This window comes from Falco cherrug, chromosome 3, assembly GCF_023634085.1.
Source record: "Falco cherrug isolate bFalChe1 chromosome 3, bFalChe1.pri, whole genome shotgun sequence".
In the NCBI taxonomy this organism is placed as follows: Eukaryota; Metazoa; Chordata; class Aves; order Falconiformes; family Falconidae; genus Falco; species Falco cherrug.
This window is the reverse complement of record NC_073699.1, coordinates 98779945-98805304: the sequence shown is the minus strand read 5'-3', so window position 1 is coordinate 98805304 and position 25360 is coordinate 98779945. Positions and strand designations below refer to the sequence as shown.

At 40.1% G+C, this 25360-nt stretch overlaps 1 protein-coding gene across 17 annotated transcripts in view; it reads right to left on the bottom strand.

Moving 5' to 3' along the window:
- Nucleotides 1-235: 235 nt before the first annotated feature.
- Nucleotides 236-25360, bottom strand: part of LOC114014668 (uncharacterized) — a 34170-nt gene continuing 9045 nt past the window's right edge. For 4 of the 17 annotated variants that reach the window (XR_008731302.1, XR_008731304.1, XR_008731305.1 and 1 more), the window contains 3 exons: nt 13421-13526; nt 4734-5498; nt 236-2800 (listed from right to left, as the gene is read on the bottom strand). Coding sequence is in view for 3 of the 17 variants with exons in the window: in XM_055704460.1 (XP_055560435.1) it covers nt 2692-2800 (109 nt within the window). In the remaining 14 variants the exon portion in view is untranslated. The other 13 variants (XR_008731308.1, XR_003558258.2, XM_055704460.1 and 10 more) reach the window with 11 other exon arrangements.

Sequence of the window (25360 nt, the reverse complement as noted above, 5' to 3'; positions counted from 1 at the left end):
GCTAATGCTTAACCTATTCAACAAGGTTTCATCACTTGGCATTAAACATGCCTTTAAGTGCCCCACTCAGACGTGACAGATTTAAACAAGCACCATCTGAGCAGGGGCCCAGGATATCATTCTCCATCCCCTCACCACCCCACCCCCTGATCTAACAAAAGCTATTTCACAGTTTTCAAGCATCCTTCTTCTGAAGATCCTAGAGTGTTTTGCAATTATTAAAGGACAGATCACACCATGCCTACCCATTTTATTCCATAATTTCAACGGGGCTGCTAGCACAGCAAGACACAAAAAAAAGTAGCTCATCATGCCTAGTATGTGAACAGAGTATCAAGGTTGCAGTGCTTTCCTTACGTGTATCCAGTATGACACGAACCTTTAATTGTATGATCATGTTCTACTTTACCAATCGTACAGGGTACAACATGCCTTTTCCTTGCTGGCTTTGATGCAGGCGGGTTACAGCTTGCAACTGTTTTTCATTCCCGTATTCATGATGTTCACTGATGTTACAATATGGTGCATTTTTCATTTAAGACACTACCATCAGAGCTCAGAATCATGCACAGCTCCCACTGACTGGCCTGCAAGCCCCAGCTATTACCCCAGCTGTGATAAAAATATCAATAATATTATTAATAAAATAATTATAAAAGAGCACTGTTTTCTCTAGGCGTGTTTTGATAATATTCTTGGCAGTCATGTTATGCTCAGGTTTTTTCCTTCTTAACTTCCTCATGATTAATTACTGGTCCAAGCTTACAAGCAGCTATGAAACTTTGAGCACACCCACCCAGAATTTGGCAGATCATGCATTTTCAACAGATCCTGTTTGCAGCTGAGTTATTGGGCTTTACTACTGCACAAAATACTTCTCAGCACTGCAGAAAGAATTGCACCAATGTGAAGGGATATCTTGCCTAGTTGGACAGTCTTGAAGTGTAAATGTTGCTCCATTCTCCACTCCATGTACCTTATCTTCAAGTACTTTTGCTAGGTAATAGATATGCTTTCTTTAAAGCAGTGATCAACTGTTTCTTTAAAGAGTGAAAAGTGGCCTATATAATTTTCATTTCTCTGCCAAGAATAAGGAAGTTGTTAGTGTTGCTTCTCTGGCCATCGTATCACAAATTCTTTCAGAGGCAGAATAGTTCATTACTGTTTCTTGCCATGACCCGATGTCCAGATACGTCTCCTGCACAGCTGGATGAGCAGCACTAGCCATGGGCGATATCCCTGAGAAAGAAGCTGAGGATACAAACGGGTGTTCATTGCGGTTGTATTTTGTGCAACACTGTTTGCAAAGTATGTAATCACACGAAGCAAAAAATCCAACAGTAACAGCCACTTTCTTTGCTCAGCACACCCAAGCCTCCTTGGCCAGTGAGTCATAAGCCCCAAAGAGCCTTGACTCCCCGCTTGCTCCTAAGCCACACTCACAGCTTCTTATCTGACTTATTTCTTCTGCTGCACTTGAAAATGGTCTCTCAGACTGCGTGGCCTAATTCTGCTCAGCTTTTGCTTTGCTTGATTACTGCCTTCCTACAAACAACTAAAAACATGTTTAAATATTCCTATCGTTTAGCCTGAAGGAAAGCTGTTTAGCACATTTAACATCTTTACCCAGATCTGAGACTTTCTACAGATGTAAGAACCATCTGATGGCAGCCACTAACACCTTCCTGCATAAAAAATATATTTCTAAAAGAACAGCTACATGCAAAGTAAATAGAGAATTCTTCTATAAAACAACACAACTTACTGCCTCAAGTGCAAAAGGAGATTTTAAAAAAAGGTTTCTTACAAATAATGGTATTTTTTCACTCTCATTTCTATAACACCTGCAAAGCAGAGCAGTTAGGATGAGGTGTTAATTTTATCATCTTCCAAATGGCAGAATGAAGGTAAATGTAAACTGCAATGAAACCCCTGCCTACTGGGTATCTAGCCACCTCTCTGCTTTCCAGATAATACAAAACCTTTATTTTCCTTCACGACCGGGCTGAATAACCGAGAATTCAGTAGATTACACACAAAAAGACCCACACCAAAAAAACCTTCCCGTGTATTTTTACCAGTCCATATCTTTTCTTGGCCACTTCCCTGGGAGCACAACACACCAGCTTCTCTGACGTAACACCCCGTAGGAAACATTATCTATCAGGGTTGGCTGCACTATCTAATTAGAGATCTCCTGACAGCTCATCTTCACTAAGTTTCATAATTACGTGACTCCAAGCGTCAGCGATCCTCACTCAGCAGTTCCACGGGAGCTTTCTCGGTAGACACCGTTTATCGTATTTCTTTGACTTTCATTCTTATTTCATCATCTGCAGTACTCAGAACAGTTTTCAGATACCCTTTTTTCCACAAGAGATGTTGCTTGTTGCTTTGCAGACTCATATTGAAAGAAGCGCAGAGAGGAATAAATGACATTTGGGGTATTTCATTACAGCTGTAACCTCAACAGCAGGAGGAAAAGAGAGAGAAATTTAAAATAACTTTCGTTCCTCTTGTCCACAAAAAGATACTGTCAAATTACATATTTGTGTTCTGGCGGTAGATGATACATTTACAAGGGCTCTTCTGCCTGTCTCCTTTTCTATAACAAAATGCTCTTCCTCAAGGTTTGGGCTATTTCAAGGATTGTTCAGCGCTGGCTTATTCTATGGCTGACAAATGCATGATTTAACCACAGAATGCCCAGAAGTAAGTGCAGGGATCAACATTCAACTTGACCTTATCCTCCTTTGGCAGGTGCTGTAGTTTCACAGAGATGAATACGGCTAGAAAAACTCTGAGGGAAAGAAAAAAAAAATAGTTATTTTCATGGATCATTTGTCCTAACTTTCCAAATTCGATTACTATTTATTTATGAAAATAAGTACAAAATAGCATTGGAATTCAAAGTAGTGACATAAAGAACCATGTTACACTGAAGTTTCAAATGGTACCGTGCATGTTCTGGGTACCATTTTGGCCATTGTTAAATCAAAACAGCAATCTGTCTACTTAAAGTTCATGATGCCATTTTGTCAGTAAAGAAATCAATCCTGATTTAGTAAGGAAAGTAAAAGTTGGGTGGTTCTGGCACCAGCAGAATCAAAGCACATTCCGTTATTAGCTAATATGAGCAATTTTGTTAAACAAACTACACCTTTGTTCTGTAAATTTTGGATGTTAGGCTTTGGACAGATGTTCCCTGCTGGATGCAGACAAGCCAGGGAGAGGTTAGAGCCCCAGCTGTTGATCATCACTTCTTTGCAGAGGTTACTGCTCCCTCACATTTGTTGGCAGAGCTTGCTTATAGAAACACTACCTAAGCCACTTCATGTTAAAGTGAGTGGCGTTACTATTTAGACAGTTTAAGCTAACTAGCACAGCTGCTGAAAGAGTTCGTGCCTGTCTGTACCTTTAAACTTCCACTCTTCACAAGGCTGCAAGTTTTCCCAACTTCTTGTCAGGGCAGAAGCTTTTCTCACCTTTTTGTGTAGGACCAGAGATCAAATCCCAAATGCCACACTTGAATATTTAGCCTTAAACACCACCTAATTAAGCACTGACAATTGTGTTAAATGTGCTAGTGAACTACTGTCCTGTTTCAACTCTAACTTTCTGCTTTGATTAGCTTTCACACCACTTTCCCACCAAACTCATGGTCTTAGAAACAACAATCAAAATCTGTGTTATTACACTGTGCAAAGGCATCCTGCAGACCTGTGTGACATATCCAAGGACACAACATGCACAAAGTGCAGCTCTGATGCAGTGATGTTGGCAGGCACTGGGCAGAACACAGTACTTCAGATACTCTGTGACGCTCTAGACAAGCTCCTCATCTTTATCTGCTATTTTCCCACCTACAAAAGAGTAAGACTTCTGCAGAGTTCTTTGAAATCTGAGTGAGAAGTGCTATGTGTTTGTGTATGATAATTGTTATTAAGAATATTGATCCGCTATTCCCTGGCAAGTTAAAAAAAAAAAAAAAAAAAAAGAAGAAGAAAACGCATCATACAGATATTTCATCAACAAATAATTAGTATTGGCATATGAATGGTTATGACTTTAAAATAATGCAAGGTCTATTTTCTCACTCTTTCATAAGTAATACGTATCTATGAGAAAATTCCAATATAACTGCAATTAAGGGATGCATTGCATTTAGAACTGTTTTCGAGGGATTTTTTCTGGTTTTTCTCCTGGCAGGATATTGATTGAGCTGCCTAAAATGTCATTCACAGCAGGCTATTTATGTGATGACGTTTCTATCCAAGTGAAATTGCTATGTCTAACACCTTTTTCCTCTCCAAGGAAAAATATTATTTTGCAGACAAAATCGGAAGTTATCCAAGGGTTTAGGAAAAGAATTTGCTGTTTCTTTCCTTCAGTGCAGAATTACTTTATTTTCATGCATTTGTCTACCTCCTCTACTGCTTCAGCCACAGATAATACCAAGTAGCAAATCATATGCCAAAAATCATATTAAAAGAACATTACCGAAAGAAAGTCAATCACTCAAAACTTACAACCTTCCAAGATTTCCCAGACAATTGCATTTCAGGCCCCTTGGCGTACACATTGCATACAAGACTACAGATGACATGACTATTTTTTCCTAAAGCCATTTCCTCATTCAGTGGACAGACTAGATTCTAATTGTTACACACATGAATGTTCAACTTTTTTTTTTCTTACTGCTCTCTGTGAAGCACCAGATCTTATTTACTGACCTGTACTCAAGACTTGCTACAAAGACAGGATTATGAATGTCTGTTGACTTTTCTGTCATGCCATCCTTGTACTACTCAAGTGCTTTGCAAGTGAGAAATCACCCGTGTGATTTTGTGAATGGGATGAGCTTCCCCTCATTTCCGCAGGTGAAAAGATCATATAATGAAAACCTGGAAAACAGTAGTTATTAAGAACCTTCACTTAAATCTCCACAATTAATTTACTTTCCACCACGTCTCTCCTATGTTTTAACAGTTATTGAGTTCTTCTTGCACGTGTGCCAGGACATTTGTAAAGCCTGGATTCTGGTAACATTGGGACACATCACTTCTGCCTCCCAATTATTGAATTATTTTTCTAAATCGTTGGAGCTTCTCAACAAAATGGATAGACACATTTATTTTTAAGACAAGTGAAAAAGCAACACATTCCTCTTAAACTTGTTATCAGGGAAAAAAACAACCAAACACCCATTTTTTTCTGAAGCTTTAGATATTCAGCCAGATGCGGTCTCCCAATCTGTACATTTTCAATCCAAATAATATACATTTGACAAATTTATAAGCAACTGAAAACAGGATCTTGTGATGAAAAGTGTCAAGCAAACTTAACTATAGGTGGCATTCACGGCTTCGCCTATAATTAATATCTCCTATGAGGAGTCTGCCGGTAATCCAGATGAGGCAGGCAGTGCAATGACTCTCTGCATATCTACACAAAAGAGCGAGGCTGCGTTAAGAGGTCTCATTCATTCCTCTGATGATCTGAAACAAACAGGCATCAAATGATTTATACCATGTAATCAGTGTGCACAACCTCAGCAGAGCACCTGAATACAGCACAGAAGCAAAAATGAGCATCTAAACCCCCTTCTTGACATTTCCACATAGAAACCGGTAAGTCGGTGAATTATTACCGCGTAAGGAAGCCAGGAAGCAAAACTTCACTTGCAAACAAACCACTTTTAGCTAGCTTGGAAGAAGTATGTGACTTTGACCCAGCCAGTTTTTACCCTGGTGAGTCACAGCTAGATCTGTCCTGACACAGCCAACAGTAATTACCCGACATGTCTTCTTATGGTTGACACTATTCCATAAAGGAAAAGACAAGAAAGGAAAAGGCCTTGTCCCTAATACACTTGGCTCTGTGCCACTGTAAAGAGCACCTTAAAATGTGACTGACACCTGCATTCCCCTTTGTCTTCTTACTCTGCTAATGTTTCTAAAGTCAGCTTTTCTCCAGCTTGGTTCTTACGTGTGTCTACAGACTACATGAGTGAATCACTGCTCTACCACAGCTCATTTACTCAACATACTACAACATACTGTAGTCGCATAAAGGGCTAAGAAATCCTTGATGATTTGAAACTCCTTTCGTATACTACTGCACTTAGCAGAATCACTAAATTATAGTAAAATAAAATCTGTCGTTAACTGAATAATTGTTTTATTTCCCCCCATGGAAGATGGAAGGAAGCATATAAACAGTTCATGTCTTTTTATGGAAATGAAGACCAACACATTCAACTAGCTAGGGGGTGGTTTCCCTGGTTTTTAAATCAGAACAATATTTTTTAGCACTTATTTATGTTTTCAAGATTGTCTTGACATCTGTTCTTAAAAAACACAATGAAAGGCATGCTTTTAACTATAAACACGGATAAAATACGGTAACTCTGTTTTCCCCTGCTGCAGAACTGCCAAGTAATAAGGATTTGCATGACTAAGCTTCTATTATGCTGACATATGCAAAAATTAGGAACAATCATTCTTTCTCATTTGAAAACACTTAGAAGGGAAACACTCCTTTTATTCTCCTCTAGGACATGTTGAGCCTTGGACAAGATGAAGAGTATCATTCAACCAAATCAATTTTTAAATGGACATTTAAATGCTGGCTTCTCTTAAGCACAGACACTTGGATAGCGACCTTATTATGTGAGCTAAAGGTCACTAGGGATTTAACTAACACTTGCAAACATGCAGTATTTCATTTGACATGTCTTTAAACAGAAACCACCACACCATTTGGAATCCACTTCTTTGAACTTAAATAAATGTTTAAATAAGCTTCTTGTAGCACCTTTGCAAAAATCCTGGATCTGTGATCTATACATTTTATTAAAACAATATCCAGCTAAAGGCTAAAAATGTTAATAACCATTTTCATACTTGGGTGCTTAAGGTTATTTTCACACCAGTAACTACCATTGACCAACTTACAACTGGGAGCTACATCTGTGGGTCCAATTGGCTTGAAGTGACTGGCAGGTGCTCAGCTGCCCAGATTCAGCCTATTTTAGGCACAATTTTTAAAATGTTGCCCTCTTTCAGAACAAAATTTCTCTTTATTTACTCAGTATCTTCCATTGTACTGCACAGTATATCACAACTTAGATTTCAACATAGATCACAACAAAATGTAAGTAAAATGTAATTCTGGCCAACACATTTAGCATCAGTGTTCCTGTTTGAGGTCCTGTGCGCAGCCGCAAACTCAGATGTATCTCCAGTCTATCTGGAATATCTAGATACCACATACAAAATAAGACATAAGCTTAGCATTTCTAATAAAAAAAGACAGTCTATTTTTAAAGATAAAACCATCAGTTGCAAAATGTTTGGAAACCGGCTAACAGAGTACAACTATGATGTCATGTTTTACTATAACCTCGTATAAACTCCCAGGTAGGGTGAATAACCTGTGGAAGTCTGTGAGAAAGAAGCACTTCCAGGGAAAACAGATGATGCCCACATTTGTAAAGATGCAGAAAGAGAGCTAGTATTCAACCCACATCAATCTCAGCCTCTTGCAAGGAATTAAATGGACTCTGGATGGTGAGCTTGGCTTGGCCGGCAATTACAATCGTTGACAAAAAGATCCTTAAAGTTACTAGAATTGTAATTAAAGCATGGGGGCGGGAGGGATAGCCCCCTGCCACACTGCCCAAATGCATTGCTGGTGCCATCACACCTTTGACATCTCATTGCTGCATTCTGGATAAACTTTCATTAATGGTTAATCACCAGCAGCCATTTTCAGCTTAGTTTTGTACATAATGAGGCTTAAATGATTGTGCTATCTGCCTCTTTCCATCTGTCTACCTCTTCCCACTCCCTCCCTCTCCCTCAACTATCGTCTCAGAGAACTTTCTGAGCTGCTGGCCAACCCAAATTAGTGATTGCTCTGAGGGAAAGGCAGGCAGAGCTCAGCTGCTACCATTGGCAGCAACCAATTGCCGAAGCAGTAGTGGGCATAGACATTGCATGCCCTGCTCTTTACAGAACGGCACGCTGCAACAGAAATGGAGAAAGGTCCACTATGTGCACTATGAAGGGGAAGGGATAAAGGACAACCCGCCAACGGAAACCACATTTTATTAGTCCCACTGCTCACAGGCTGGCTTCTTTCGTTGGTGATTCTCCCCTGTATAGTCTGTTTGCATTTTAACATATGACATGACAGCACTGGTACTGTCAGAGCAGCACAGGGGAAAATGCGCTGGTGAAAAGACAGATTTGCTTTCCTAGTGACCTCTCAGTGGTCGCCTGGAGCAAACGAAAGATGGAGATGACTTGAGAAATAGAAAACAAATTTAATAATTCCAGAATAAGGAAGTAAGCCTCAGTACAAATTTTTTCAAGTAACTATGCATGTACGTACAAAATTGGGATAGTTTTTTGCGTACTGGTTTTTCAGCTTTTCAGCAACTCACCAAGTATTATCTTAATATTGAGATAATAATTTCCCTTAAAACTTATCAGTAGCTAGCAAGTGTCCTGAAGAAGACACACATTTCTTTCTTCTCTCTTTGTTCCCCTCCAGGACCACTCTCCTCAAGCAGAGAGTCCTTTGTACTAGGATTTAGGCTGAAAAACCCACGCTCACAATCACAAGAAAATCAGATAAATAAGGATGGAATTAACCCATGAATTAATTATTTGGTAATACTGTCTTCTAGATTAATGTCTCCTTTGGATTATCTGATGAATGCTGCAGTTAACTAACTTTCTTTTGATCCTCCTACTGGGAAATATAGAAAGGATGAGATGGTGGGGGTGGAAAGATAATTATGCTCAAGAAGATGACAAGTATCTTATCCATACTAGGAAGGTTAAAACCAAGTAGCTCCTTCTCAAGACTCTTACTACCAAGTACAGATGCCAGTGTGAGGCTGTTTAGCCAGTTTCAGATTGGTACATGTTCTCATGCTCTTGCGACACCTGGCATATGGTGAATGCATTGAGACTTGTAAAAAACAGTGATTCATTGTTAATCGTTCAGAAAAGAGCCAGAGATTCATGGTAACCCTGTATTTCTGGAAAAGTACACCTACACCCCAATTCTTATCTGTTTTATGAAACAGAAACTGCAGGTGAGGTTGAGAACAGAATCTGGATCTTGATCTGTCCTACAACATTTTGGGGAGTGTCACTTAAATCCACAGTTAATCTGTGCAATATTATGTATTGTGAGCTGTGGAGATTCAAGAAGTGACCCCACAGTCAGGAAGATCTGGCATGAGTTATGCCCTCTTCCATGGTGGGCTCAGCCTCAGACAAGTAGCTTCACCCATGGGCTGAACTGGATCTCTTCTGCATTATAATGGCTCACTTCTGATCTCCTGTTTGGACACAATTACTTTTCACAAAACAACTGCATTTCACTTGTGCCTGTTCCAGAAAAGTATTGATTTGCATTTGCATAAGAGGCCTTTTAAGTAACTTTTTTAAATTGAAAACTTGCCATTTCCACTCTCCCACCTGTGATTATCCATAGTTAAATCTCAGGGTCTGAATTCCACACTTTGTTATCTCCAATGGGCCATTTTACCATTGAAAAAAGACATGTTAATTACTTCTCTTATTCAAAATAACCTTCAGTGCAGCTCCAAGCTTAGCAGGAGAGATGTTCAGATGTTTAGCAATCCCTGTCACTTTCTTTCCTCCTGTCTCATCAACTCCACTTAGCACCAGGAGTGAAGAAATCAAGAAGACAAGCCAGCCAAAGTGAGACCGACCCTGTAGAAGAAGAAGCTCATAAAAGACATAGAAGGAGTAGGCACAGCAAGTGGACTCTACCAGTCTACTCCAGGCTCAGGGCTCTTCCCTCTGTCCTGCAAGAGCACAGCATTTCTGTGCCAAGTTATCAGCGCATCAAAGGCTCCAAGGAGCATCTTAGGAGGCTTACACTGGGGCATTAAAAGCTCGCACTGGAGCAGCTGTGGTGCTGCCCTCAGGAGCAAATGCAATAGCAGCAGGGACTATCTTCATCAGGTACTAGCCCTGCACTGGGAAAAAATTAACTCCTAGGAGACTGCACGTACCACATACTGCAGGCACTAAATGCAGAGCTAAGCATTATAAAGTCTTGGATCAAGCTGGGTAAGCTCTCAGGAATTCTGGGCAAGCTTTGGATTTGAAACCGTACTTCACTGGGCCCAGGCTCAGTTCTGCTGTAAATCAGAACCGAGGAAACATCACCAACAGATAAACAACATCATAAATCCTGGTTCTTGGCTCCTCTTTTCATTGCAGCACATTGCATGTGGCACCAAAGACACTGAAAAAAAATGCACCAAAAAAAATTTAATAATCTTTAAAATTGTGTTCTTCCTCCCAGTTCATCAATTACATTAATAACACCATCAATATGCCAGAAGACAGGCCTTTCTCTAAGTAAATGAGATCTAAGTCTGTTTTCAACAAATTAAAACATGCCAATAAATTAAGGTGTCACATACGGGCCAGGTATAAACTTCATCCAGGCCAGAAAAAGTGCTAGCAGCCATGACTAAATTCAGCCCCTACGTGCAGAGGACTGGCTGTATTTTTTTGTATCTTGTTAACAATGCAAAATATTGAGGTTATTGTTTAAACATATCTTCCAAAGAATACAGGAACAGTTGGAAAATCAAGAGATAGATGATGTGATAGGGAGAAGTTTACATTTAGATCAGTTAGTCACACTGCACCTCCTGGTTCTCTGGAAAATGTAAAAAGCAGGAAAGAGAGTTACATGGGGCAAAACAGCAAGAAGCACATAAGGCTGGGTTTGTTCAAAAGTGCTTCCACAAAAGAAACAGCCATAGAGCTATCCAATCCAACCTCACATCTGCTTCCAATTTTATAGTCTTCTGTGTCTTTGATGAAAATCCAATTTTTCCCAAAAGGAATTGCAGCACAGTTGAGTAAAGAAAGGTCTATTGATAAATCTAATGCATCTTTTACAGAGCGTGATGCTTCAGGGGGTTAGCGGTGGGGGGAGAAGGGGGTTGTCTCATAATGTTGTGCGGCATCTCTAAAGCTCCCTTTACATGTCACCACTTTCTAACCTAAGATGCAGTATATTTAGAGCAAGACTGAACTAGAGGCTCCAAGCTAGCTCCTTTTTTTTGTCGGAGTCCCTAGGCATCTTAGACACTCGCCTCCATCTAACCAGACACAGCATGAGATTTTTTTAGCACGTTTTTAAGCAACGTAAGGTAGCACAATTCCAGACCTACTTGACAGCAGCGTGTCCTTTTGACATCCTCTCCAAAGAGAACAGCAAAGAATAACACTTCAACGATACATAGTGCTTATTTTATTATGTTTCTTTCACAGGCGCCCAAGAAAATTCCTTATCCTACAATGAGCACTGATCAGATAGTTCTTATGGTAATGCTAGACCTACCTGCGGGGTAGTTCTCATTCCAGCTACTTATATTAAACTCTTGGCCCTTTCAAAGTTAACAGAAATCAAGGGATGAGACACACTGCTCCTGTTTCAAGGCACACAAAAACTTTGGGGTCTTGTCTGTCATCAGCCCACTATTTTCTGCTCTCCAGCCTTGTTGTCAGAAACAGTCCCCAGGCTACACAGGACACATAGCTTTTCAGGGGGACATGAAAGATACTATAAATTGCCATCTGACACAATTGAGACAGAAATCTGACTGGTATAAGGATGCAAAATTCCACTGAAGTCAGGGGGCCTGTGCTCATTAATGTCAAGGCTTCATTTCACCCATTAAAAAGTGAACTGTCAGCTAAGCTATGCTCTGTGAACTCTTGTGGGATTTCCTGCCGTCTTAAGTTACGCACTTCCAGTTTACCTACGAGGCCAGTCTAAATGCATGCATTTAAAATAAAATGCATTTCTAGAGACAGGGGATAGACTGTTTATGTTACATGCTGCTTCCACTGTCGAAAGAAAAAACACCTAGAAATATGATTTTAGTGTAAAAGCACACCTATCCCCCTAACCAACCTGGGCGGAGGAAAGGCAGACTGCTCTTTGAATGAGATAGGAAGGACAGGACAACTGTAGGACAAAGGCCTTAGTGCTGATCTTGCCTCTTTTGCAATGTAAATCTGCAGGGATTGTACAAGTTAACCTGCTGCTTAAGAAGGAAACAAAAAACAAAACCCCAAAACAAAACAGCCCAATAAGTTTTTCCTTCCCCCGCAGCCAAGACAAAGCTATGAACGATGCGATACTAGTGCTAATTTACTTAACATAAATTCTTTTTTGGGCACCTGTCTCGGGGTCTGTGGAAGCATTGGGACGGGATAATCCGCTGAATGATCTTTAATCAGACAGTAATATTAGGTGCTAATAGCGCTGATAAAGGGGCTGTTTAACCCAACTGTTAACACAAAGGCGTGCCTGCCACAACAACTATTTCAACAACGTATTTGCCAGTCATATTAATTAAAACTAATTCCTTGCAGGCCACAGAAAGCACAGAGTAAACCCACATGGAAAATGTCTAGGTTCTACCATGGCAAATCACATTAAAGAAAAAAAATTTGAAATTATCCTCAGGCAATAAAATTTGTCTCAGAAAATATACTCTCTTGGAAATTCTCAAATTGTAAATTCACAGCAAAGCTAAAAAGGCCTTTAATAGAGTCTTCTGAATGTGTAACTATGTATCTGTGGCTCTGCCCTGTGACTTCATACTGGTCATTAAAAGCTTCTAATAACTCAAATACAAAGCACTGAGCCTTGCTCAAGGTCCTGAGGTGACAGTTATTTACACATCATTTAGATGATTGTCCAAGACTAGAGTGGTTTAAGTGAAGCAGCACAGTTAAGTCTCCTAGACAGGTTAACAGGAATTTATCTTTTTCTCTTCCTGGTTCTAGAGTTTAAATAAAGTTTATATATATATTTATCAGGCTATAAAGGCATAAATTCTTAACCCCCTGCATACAGATTTGAAGCATAAAACTTATAACTAGTTCAGAAGTCTTAGTTAAGATTGAACTCACAAATGATGGCTTATTCTTTAGAAGTGCTTGATTTTCAGAAAAGTGTTTGGCTCTCCAAATGAGTACTCAAATGAATCCCCAAGGATATTTTGGTTAAGAAGCAAAATGCATCCAGGTTAACTCTGCACTTCATTTCCTTCTGGAGCCCGTGAATGGAAAGACAATCAGCTAGCAAAATGTGAAGTTATTAACAATGTGAATGTAGGCCCCAAAGCTGTACTTAGATGCGACAGCACAGACCCTTCTGCCAAAACCTGTAAGAGCCAGAATCTGGGAGAACAAAAGAGTGTTATGAAAAAGCACACTCCAGAAATCTGTGCAATGCTCAAACACTCTCCTGGTAAAATGGAAGCACTGGACATAAGCGTCAAAGACTGATATGTTAAAGTTTTCTTGCCAGAAGGTCAGTGCCAGTTATGTATACCTACCTCCAGGGTAAAGAAGATTAAAAGCCATCTGGCCATAGACCTGGGCAACCTGCTCTAGGTGACCCTACTTGAACAGGTAGTTTAGACCAACCTCAATCTTCCAACCCTGAAAAGAAAAAAGAAGGAAAAAAAACCCTAGAAGGTGATATTCCAGCAATTAACACCTACTCACCTAAGACAAGACAGGAAATAAGCATGTAACTTTTGTTGAACATGATGCAGCAATATTTCTGGAGCTCCATTCACTCTCACCAAGTTAAACCTGACTCCAGGTAGTTAGTTAGGAATGTGAGAAATCTCCCCTATACAGGATTTTTGCAAACCTCCAGCATTATCTTAATGCAGTTTTGTTAAGTGAATTATTTATCAACTTGATACTTTCATTGATCAATGTAGGGAACTCCCACCAAAGCAGTCAATCGGACTTCTGAGTGCAAATCAATAGCAAGCATTTAAAGGGATATTCTTCCTTTGATGTATATAGGAAACCCCCATTAAACAATAATGGGAAGTATCCAAGGAATTATCTTGCTAAAAATCACACAAAATAAAGGCAATTTTTTACTACACCTGTTTTGGTGTTGATTTGGAGGTTTATTTTATAACCTGATTCACATTTTGCGTTACTGAAAGTTAGCCTGAATTCTGTTTAAGCTTTCTCACAGGATATAATCTGTTCTGTAACCGGCATTACCAAGTTCTTCACCATACAGGCTTCTACAGGTTCTGTGAAAATGCACTTATCCTGGAATCATTACTCACTTCATAAAACAGAGTAACTGTTCTAGGATTTAAACACAATCTTTATTCTCAAGTAAAGCATCCGTACAGGAGACTGTTTTGTAAAGCATTTTGTCCCACAATGGCTGTGTCAGTTTCCCCATTTAGGTATGTCCTAAGCTTAGCTGGGCAGAATGTTAAACTCTCCTTAGCAGAAAGCCAGGCTTTGTTGTTTTATTAAGGTTTGCATATCAATCGCTTCCTGGTTCTTAGTAAATTTACAGCCCAACATTCAACAGACTGTAAATTGCAATACACGACTATGATAGCCAGGCCCTGGATTGAGCTATTTTTTTGTTTGAGAGGCAAATTTATTCCTTCATGGAGCTGAATTTTTTTTTTTTTCAAAGGAAAATGCATTGAAGCCACTGGCACTAAGAATCAACAGAATCCTCATATTCTTCAGTAAGGTCATGCAAGTGTTGATGCCTTCTGGAAGCAAGCTTCTGTTAGAAATGCTGTTGTCATTCATTAAAAAGAAATTGTATCTCTGAAACTTAAAAAGCATCCAAATTTTCCAGAGTACTTTCATTCAAGAGTAGTCAGATCACCTTGGACTTTTTCTTTATACCAACACAATGCTCGTAAACTGTGACTATAATCGTGTGACAATTATCTACCATTAATGTGGACAGAAACATTTAAAATAGCAAAGAACAGACAACTGCTAACCACCATGGCAGAATATCTTAGACGCAGGCATTTCATCAACAATTATTTGAACTATGGCATATAAACTGGTGGCCATTTTCTTTGCCCCTTTTTCCTCAGACTTGACCAACAGTCTACATCCTGCCTGCATTCTGTATGGAGCCCAGCAACAGCTAGATCGAAGACATTCAATGAAAATCAAATTAATGTGACAAGAGTGGCTTTGTGCTTAGGCTTTGCGCTTAGGCTTTGCATACAGTCATTTACTCCCCGTGTATAAAACTTTGTCTTTTAGAACAAAAATTTCCTGTCTGCGCATCTCTCTGGTGTCTCCTCCTCATTTTCCACATACTGCCATCCTCACATGGGCATTGCAGTCAGCAAATCTGATCACAGATGAACTTTTTCCAGAATTATATCTGTTCCACTACCCCATTCAAAAAAGAGGTGCAGTGTTGTCAGGCCAATGAAGATGCAGGCACAAAAAAGAGAACTTGGCTTAAGAGAGCGTTTGCATACTTTTGGGATCACCAATGAATTATCCCTCACGTTAGACTGTCACAACCCACAACCCCATTTTTCCTTCCTTTGTGGCACAGAACAGTCTGCTAAGACCATCTAGAGAATGTTATTGAACTTTGGCTACTGAAGAAATATAGTCATGCCCTGACCTTCCTGGTTGCCTTCCTGTAGCACATTACGCATATGCTATGTACTATTGATCCTAAGCCTTCTAAAGGGTTCTCAGAAATGTCTTTTGGCCACTATAGAGGAAGTCTCACAGGCCAGATTTTCCCTGTACCCTTCTGGAATTAAGAGTATTTATGGCCAACAAGGGCTTGCAGAACCTAAACTGAAAGACAATGGCTCTTTTCAATTCACCTATCTCTGTCCATATAAATATTTTCTGGGGGTATCAACCACATCTCTTTGTTTTAATGGCACGTTTCAACATTGTGGTAGAGAAGGAAAATCTCTTTAGCAACTGGGAGTTACTTTGTTTAGAAAGAATCATATTTGCTTTTGTATTACAAAGAAAAGCCAGTGTTTCATGGCAGTGACTCCTCACTTTAACCTAATGGATGTTCTCTTTCAGGGATTATTGACCTGTTAGAAATTTCTAGATGCATTGACAGTAAACAAGGCAGAGACCATAATGTGGGAAGATGGAAACACACTGGAGAATTTCTGTAGTCAGTTTGCACTGGGTAGCAAAAAGGTCTGCTAGCACTGCTCAGCAAAGAAGAGATGCTTTGTAACATAAGCCTCTGCACCTTTCTCTGAACCACAACTTTCAGATTACGAACATAAGAAGCTATTAAGGAAAAAAAAAGCTTCTTTGTAAATCTGATCAAAAACGATAGGAATTTCTCTTACTAATTTCTAACATTCTCTATGCTTGTGCATACCATAACATGGAATTACACCCTATAAATTGATTAGAAGCAGGGGAAAAGATATGCATCTTTTCAGAGGCTGGTATATCCATGAAAAGAAGGAGAAGAAAGTCTTCTGGAATATACTTGGATGTTATTTTATTTATTAAAAGAAAAACACTTTGGTTAGAATTGCTGGATTACACGTCTGCTTTCCAGCCAATTTTGACCTTTTACTCATTAAAAAGTAACAGACAGAGAGGTCCAGTTCATTAGCCATTCTTGTCCTGCAGAGCAAACTTGACTGGTCAGCCTACAATCCTGTTTCTGGATTCTGCAACCAGAAGCACTGATATAAATTCTGTAACTGAATGATTCCTCATTAAAACACCAGCTACAGACTAAGGATGCCAGGCTTCCTGGTTCCTCTAGCTCCACATCATCTTGCTAGGTGGGCAGCTGGAGGCTCTATTTCATTTATTAAAACTATGAGGCATGTGAGGTACGGAAATGAGTCCGTATTAGCAGGTTTGGTGTTACAGAATATACAATATACAAAGATATGCCAGAGAGTGGTTTTGCCCACCCAAATCAAAATGAAAACCTTTCCCAAAGTCAAGCTCTTCCTTTTTCTTGCTCAGTTACAGTACACACAGATGCACAGCCTTCTTAAAAGAAAAGCTTCCTTGACTGCAACAATTGGAAATTACACACATAACATTTTAAATTACAGCCCACACAAAACCCTCTCCCTGTAAAATCCCTTGATGGCTAACCAGTATTGCTAAACTTCCTCATATACCCAGAGCATACTCCTGAACCTTGTTGCTTTGTGTTGTGAAAGGGAACATTTCCAATCCTCCCAAATTCAAATGGTTTTGTGAGTTCCTGGGCTTTTACCGCTCCGGCTAAGAGACTCCCAAAGGCTCAGCAGAAGACAAAGGCAAGGTGCACATGGCCAAGTGTGCTGCTATTGTGTTATCAGCTCTCAGGTGACCAATGAATATCTTATCTTAAGTCATCCTTTCCTATGCCTTTTTTCTGGGAGGGTTGGTGGCATGGATGGCTCCTCTTCCTGGAGGCCTCAGTCAAGTTAAATCAACATATTCCTAGAATTAACATACAAAATCTAGGGCAGCATAAGGTGTTCCTACATTATTCCCACACTTTAGTAGATGATTCTGTTTTCTGTAGTCAACACCCAGACTCCTACAGTATAAATGCGAAGGCGGTGCACTCATGATCTAAGCACACCCATGTGCCTGGGAGCCACTGGTGAAATAGCAAAAAAAGAAAACCACTTCAGATCGCAGAGGTAAACAAACTGTGGTTTACAGTTTACTGCATGCTTTGGCTATGCTTTTAATAATTTTGATTCCATCTGCCCCCTCTGATTTCTAAGATGTGATTTTCATACCTCTGTATACAAATTTGTGCGAAAATGTGTGCAAATTGGTATTACAAACACACAGACGTTGTGTTGAAAGCTGTCAGTGTTTTTGTAAGAGTATATTATGAAAGCCATTGTTTTCTTTTTCACTTCCTAGGAAAGAAAAATATACATACATAAATGGGTAAGCATTGTGGAATCTTAGCACAATTTACCTGCTTTCTATCATTCCTTCATTACTTCTTTCAATGAAAGATAAATTAAGAGATCCATAGATGTATCTTGAAAAAACAACCCCAAAATAAGTCTTTAACACAAAAATTATTCCTACAGTGATACTGTGTGGGATCTCGGGCTTTTGATTTTGATTCTGAAGTTGTTAGTCATTTCATAATGCAGGATATTCCTGCCAAACTGGCAGTAATTCTGAAATTTTTAGTAATGTTTTAATGAAGAAGAGTCTATTTCTAGCCTAATTTTGTATCCTCACCAATGGCAGTAGATATATTCTCAAAAATACATGGATAAAAATTACAACAGCACTTATTTTCTCAGAAGATAAATACAAATCAAATGTGTACACAGTTTACACATAAATGTAGTTATCCTTGAATCTGGGTGATTTTTATTTCAGCATTTTTCTATCTGAGATCTTGGCTTTCTGTGCGACTCTGCAAGATCAGTGGTTTTGCCCTGCCTCTCCCTTTCCTTTCAGTGTGTAACTGCCTTATACAAAGTGATATTTGTATGCCAGCAGGTAATATGTTTATGGAGTAGTCACCCAGACCTGACAAGTACTGTAGTGGATTTCTTTTGAAAATTGCCCAAGGTGGGGTTATTTCGTCTGCTTTGACAAATTGTACATGCACTATCCACATTATGCTGTCACATCTACCTTAGGTTCATCAGTATCTTATTACTGATGCTGTTGTTTTCAAATCTAAACACAGTATGGGGAAAGCAAGCAAGCACAGAAATAAACCTATCTTAGCAATAATTTTAAAAACAAAGCCTGAAACAATGACACTGTGCAATAGCCTTGAGTGATTTTTTTTTTTTTAATAGCTGTTTTCTAATTATTCAGAGAACGGAGAGTGGAGCTTTGAAAAGGTGCTAATAGACCACGAATGTGCAGCAGTGTAGTTCACAGCTAAACAAACTCCCACTTGAAGCTTGGGCAGAAAAAAAAATTAGGACACCACAGAAGTGAATTAAAAATCATGCAAACAGTCCCAGCAACAACCAGGGCAGCAGCAGCTTATAAGATCAGCTTCATTTGGCAGGGTGCCCATCATACCATGACCTAAGAGGGCCAGGGCAGGAGGATATCTTTATGGCTTGCAAAAAGAACATGGGGCGGGCTGCCAGGGGGAGGGATGGAAGCAAAAGAAACATCTTTTAAGCCTATGTTGAATTAACTTGCTTTACAAAACACTTAACAACAAACTTTTAGGTCTTTTAAATGGGTTCAGAGAGCTCTTCTATAATTTTAGACTGTAGACAAATATTCACTCTGGATCAGCTGCACTACTGGGAGAGATTACTATGGCAATGCCCCTCCTCCTGCCTGGGGGCATTGTCCCCTCAAATCTCCCAAAGATGCTCATGTGCATTCTCCAAATGAGACCGTGGTTCCATGACAGTCTAATCCGATCTAAACTGGGGCTGCCGCAGTCCCTCCATCCCCAGCTGCTGCCCTTCCCCATGCCAGCCAGGATGCTTGTCTGGTCCCACACCAAACCAGTTCAGAAAAGGCAGAACTAACTCGAAAAATCAAACCACATCCCTGCCAGTTCAGCTCCCCGTGGAGTCAAACAAGCACCAGCACTGGTGCAAGAGATGGGGTGGGGATATACATGATGCAAAGCCAGGCTCCAACGGCTCTGGTTTGGATCAGCTTAAACCATCTTGGAACCGCACTCCAGACTGGGCTAGCCAACGCCTGATATTTAAACTGCTTGTGCTGATCTAGCACTTTCTGCCTGGCTTAAGTTTGGGAGTGGTCCTAAAAAGAGCTTCCTCATCAGATCAGAAGGGGTGGGCAGCCTCCTCTTGCTAGCCCTTTCCTCAGACACACCTGCACGCAGGGTTTCATGGAAATGGCCTCCTGTGATCCATAAACCTATAGGGAGTTTCTGTGTTCTTGTGGCAGGACAGGCACTGACAAGCAAGCAGCCCTCCGTGTTGAGCTGAGGGAAGCTCCCTCTCAGGGACAAAGCCAAGCTTCCAAGCATCCCACAACAGCCAGGGCACGCTGAGCAGCTGTGATGAACTACCACGATTCAAGCCCAATGTGACTGATGATTTGAATGTAAAGACATGCTAAGGAAAGATGGTAAAAGGAAGGGACTAGAAGGAAGGGACTCCCCCTTCCTGAAGTTTACCAGGTTTTTCATCAGATCCTGAGTAGTGAGGCAGTAAACAAAGTGGTTTGGTACTTGCTGACTTGTTTGCACACATCATCACATCTGATGCATGCATGCTGGTGCAGAGATGGGGAGGAACACACCCTATCAAACAGAAAATGTGTAATTAAGACTTTTACTACCTCCAAAGGTCACCTGCTTCTTTCCAGTAGTAGCTGTGGAACAGTTTAGAGCCGAAACTCTGGAGGGTAAAATCAAGGATACCCAAATTAGCCACTAGATAGGGAGAACATCCCATAAGATACACCTTGTGTCTTTACTTGAAAGATGGGTTTAATTGCCAGTTCTTCCACAGCCTTCCCTCATCATCGCAGTTTCACACATATTTAATTCTGCTGGACCCACATACATCTGTGAAGAGTACATTCCGCAAAGTATTGTGATGATAGACACATTAGGAACTGGAGATGCTCTGGAGATGCTCAGACAGCAGAGTGATAAGGCCTATATAAAGCAATCAAGAGAGAAAACATTTTAAGTCCAAGGAATGAGAGAGGAAAGACTGGATTCACTGGGAAAAGCACTTGAGCTTCTGAGGAAACCAAGGGAAAAACCAGTTAAGTTAGAAGAAAACCCTGAAGCCACCTTTTAGATGCCAGCCTTGGTAATGGGAGGCAAGTCTATACCTATGAGTTCCCAGCCTGTGACATTTCACTTACAGCAGCACATCTGAATGGTTGAGTGATGTGGCTTGGGAAAGGAGCAGGAGTAACATTGCTCAGCCTTCAAATTGTGTGAGGCAGGAAAATATCTTAATAGCCTGAAACTACTCCAACGTTTGTTGGCAGGAAGATGTAGTTGACTGTGAAGCAAATCGAAAACATTTATACTGGGAAGGGAAGGAGGAGGAAAAGAGAAAGATGTAGTCGGGGTAAGTTCAGTAAAGCAGAAGGTCTAACCTATATGCTTGCAGAACTGCTTACTGGAATGAAGACACTAGAACTAAAATTACACCTTTTTAAAAATATGTCAACCTGTTCAGCTTATTGTCCAACAGACAGTTTTTCATTGCCAATTGCTTTATTTTCAGATGACAATTTATACCCTAAATGTCTTTGGGTTGAGACCCCTGTTCAAGGGGTAATCCAATGGCCAGCACAGGACTGTCCCTTAGCTGCACTTCATTTGTACCGTTATGGAGGTTTGCATGCTTTGTCATAAGGGGTACGCTCCATAGGTATTAACACTCAAGCCAAGACTGTTATTTTCTCCCCACTCCCCCCAAAAAAAGTGGATTGAGTTCTGCTTTTTCACTGATTCTCAGGAGAAATATAAAGATCCTCTCTGCCAGCTGCAGATGTGTTCTATTTTTTCTCCTACATCAGAGCTTCTGAATCACTCTTAATAATAGGCAAAGGCTATTCATACCAAATGGGGAAGTTCTCACACACTATGATAAAGCATTTCACCCATTTGCAAAAAAAAAAAAAAAAAAAAAGAAGAAGAAAACACTACCCACAGAACTGCAACATCACATCATCTGTGCTTTGCTGAATGTTCACAAAACAACATTGGAAGTCATTGAAGTGTCAGATAGTGATTTCATCATGTGTCAGGCCTCCCACTAATAAATGATTCATCTTTCTCAGTACTGACACCTCAAAGAATTAAGGAAGAGAAGAAAGAAATTCATAAACTTTAAAGCGAGAAGTACTCTACTGATATTATACTTCCCAAGTAAACAGAAGCTTATGCACACACTAAGAATGTGTTTAGAATTTAACCTTCCATTTATCTGAAGTGTACTTTTAAGTTTTAAAAGTGAATCTATTATAGAAAAAAGGTATCAAGGAATTCCATGTGTAGTGTATCACCATAATGCACAGAGGTAAATTGCTCAATTTACAAATACAAGATTTTACACACACACATAGAGCTTTGTGAACTGAAACTGGAATTGGGTATCTTTTCTGGTTTGTACAGCAGCAATTAGCAGTATGTTAGAGACAATAAGCCCACCCCAACCTCCCAGTACCGACTACAGTTGTAAAAGCAAATCTAGCTCCTCTTGAAGACGATGAGCAACTTCCAGTTGACTCTAATGGAAATGAGACTGGAAGGAAATTTGCCATTTTAATAGGAATTTACCTAATCATTCTTTGGTGCTTCAGAAAGCCAGAACATCTTCCATTGATGACAGTAGCTCTACTGGATGAACAGGACTAACTAGGAATCCAAACTTACTTCTCCCAGAAGGTATGAACTTAAATACAGACCCAAACCAGGCAATGTACTTAGCAAGATATACCATTTTTGCTTGGTTTGCTAGGACACTGAAGTTTGTGTAGTCACACACTGAGTTTCCAGTTAATTTTTTTCTATTTCAACAAAATGCAGTAGAGGTACAGAGGTCTCAAATTCCTGCATTCTTTGTAAAAAAATAAATAGCTAGGAGAAGAAATAGATTCTAAAAGAGCCCTAACTGGGGGGGGGAGGAAAAATGAAAAAAAAAAGCTGTAACACGAATGTAAACCTTATGAAACATTAAAGAATCCACATGGGAGAGAGACCTAACAAATGACCCCACAGTAGGAAAAAAAGAGACAAATGTAATTCACTATGAAACCATGAAACACTGACCTACAGAAAACCAGGTGGCTTTGCTGGTTCCACCACTAATGGAGCTCCTCTGGCTGTAGGAGGGTTTTTGCCCCCGCTCATGAAAACAGCATCTATTATAAACAAAACACTTCAATCAGTAGACTGAAAGCTGGAGGAGCATATGGATACAGAATTTACCCCACTTGATTCCTCTCCTGGAGCAGGGAAAAGAAATAGATGAAGATCAGAAAGTTTGGACTTGGACTCAGAGATCCATGCTCAGCAGAAATTAGGCTCGTAGGAAAACTGCTGGGGACAGAAAAAAGCCACAAGCCCCTGAGGTCTGCCGTCCCAAGCAAGTACTGATTTCATTGGCTCACTCCGAATATGTATACCAGAGATACCAGCATGATGATGGAGTACTTAAAAGCAGTAATACACAAAAGCAAACTATTCTTTGCTGTTTCCCCACCTCTTGTTTTGGTAGAATTAATTCGGGCATCCTGGCTAAAGATGATGTCCGGTTTCTCCATCAGTATGACCCCTTCACTGTCAGCAGAGGAATGTAAAAGATGGCAATGAACATATGTATGTAGGAAAATTTACATGGCTGCAGGGCAGTATGCTTGGATGATCAAAAAGAAAATAAAATATTAAATACTTAAAACACTTTACCATGAAATTGCCTTCTCCCCCTTCCCCCATCCTCCCCCCCATGTTAAATCAGGTAGAAAAGTGTGATAATATTAAGGCTTAATCCAATTTAAATAAATTATTTTCTTGTAAATGTTAAAACAATCATTACATGCATCATTTACCCCCTCTTCTGCCCATAGTCTTAAATTATACTCCATTGTATCCAGATGGAAAAAATATGCAGAAATGTTTTTTTAAACTTCAGAAATTTTGTTTTTGATTATAGTCAGAGGTAAAAGTCATTAAGGAGCCCTAGGAAAAAAAAAAAAAGAAGGAAGAAATCTTAGAAAGCATTATGGGATTTTGTGCAGCAAACTTAATTAAGAAATTTCTTTGCTAGGTTACCAACAATATTTTATTACAAGCTTAAGGTATAAGATTGTTATAGCTCTCTGTCGTGCTTGGCAGCAAAGAAAGAACACATGCAAAGAACAATCTTGTTCTTACAATTAATTACAAATGTACAAATGAATGATATATCAGACCCTGTCTACACTGCATAGTCACGCATTTATAACCATTTCACCATACACAGTTATTAAAAAGCATGCTTTTTATCTACAGTAGCTTGATACCACATCACAGCCACGGGTAGCTATGTTTATTCATGCACAGCTACCACCAGCCAGAACTATATGTATGTGTCAGTGCATTTTAGCAAAATCTGCATCAAATAACCAGTAGTGCAGGTCTCTTCAGCTAGATTTTTGTTTTTCAAGCAGGCAGACTAGAAGCAAGATAGGAGAAGATAAGCCAGAAATGCATGGGTGGCAAAGGGCAGATGGTAACAGACCATTCTGGCCATTCTGTCAGCTGATGTGGTGACAATCACCCAACATGGAATTGCTTAGCAACCCATCCTGTTTGCCTCGCACATCCTTACTGTTCAAAAAGGCATCTGCCACAGAAGGGGTGAGGAATTCTCTTCCCACTGGCAATATAAATGTCCGAGGGGGAAAGACCTGAGCACTGCCAAGTCCCTTGCGGTCTGAGGAGGGCCAGTGGAAGAACCCTGCAAGAACATTTCTGCAGCACAGCACAGCAGCACGCAGGACAATGAGCACTGATGAATTAAGATGAATCCTAAGTAGAGAAGTCCATTCTAAATCCTCCCCTCAGAAATCTCAGTTCATCCAGCTGTGTCACTGGATCATGGCGAGGTGTCAAGTCTGGGTCTCCAGCAAGGGTGGGAATACAGATAGCTACAGAAGAAAGAACAGTTCAAAGGGTGTCCACTTCAAGACTGAGTGAAGTCACGAACCAACCAGAAATTCCTGCTATGGCTACAAGAACACTTGACACCTACATGCACTCATCCCTGTAGACACAAACCATTGCTCAAGGCTTACAACACTGATCTCAGAGGCAGGATTTTTAAATCACCACTCTACTACTAGGCCAGCAAAACATATTTTATTTTAACCTCACGCCTTCAGATCATGCTTCTTCTTAGGAACGTTTGTTTCACTCAGCTGCCCAAAGCCAGTCCTAGCCATGAGACTGAATAACACCAGCCTCACTGAGAAGTGTTTCAACAAACCCAAATCACTGCAGCCCTGAGCATGTAACTTTCCAGACAGTTTTACTGGTTACAGAGGGAATTCCAGTCTTTGACTCACTGGTAAGTAAGTGTGTTCCCACGCCGTTTCCTCATCCACCCAGTTCCCTTGTCCTGAACTGTTTGCTAAGAAAGCCTGAGATTATTTTTGTTACGCTTCATGCAGAGAAACTACAACATACAAACATATAATTATATAGTGATGAGATGCTCCAATTGCAAAAGCCATAAATTCTAAACAAGATTATCTTGGTTTTAAAACTCATCTTCCCTGGTTCAGAAGATGAGCCATCTCATGGCCCAGATAGGCAAGATGACATATTACAGTTTATGTTACGATTACATAAATTACCAGGCACGCACTTACTAGAAAGGGCTGCTAGGGCTGTTGCCCACACTTTTCATGACAGCTGCAGGCGTCATGTTCTCCTGTCAACTGATGGGAGAATGGTATAGGAACTCAGTATGACAAGCATATTTTTAATTTACAGGCAACCCTGGCAGTCTGAAAACTTTTTAATT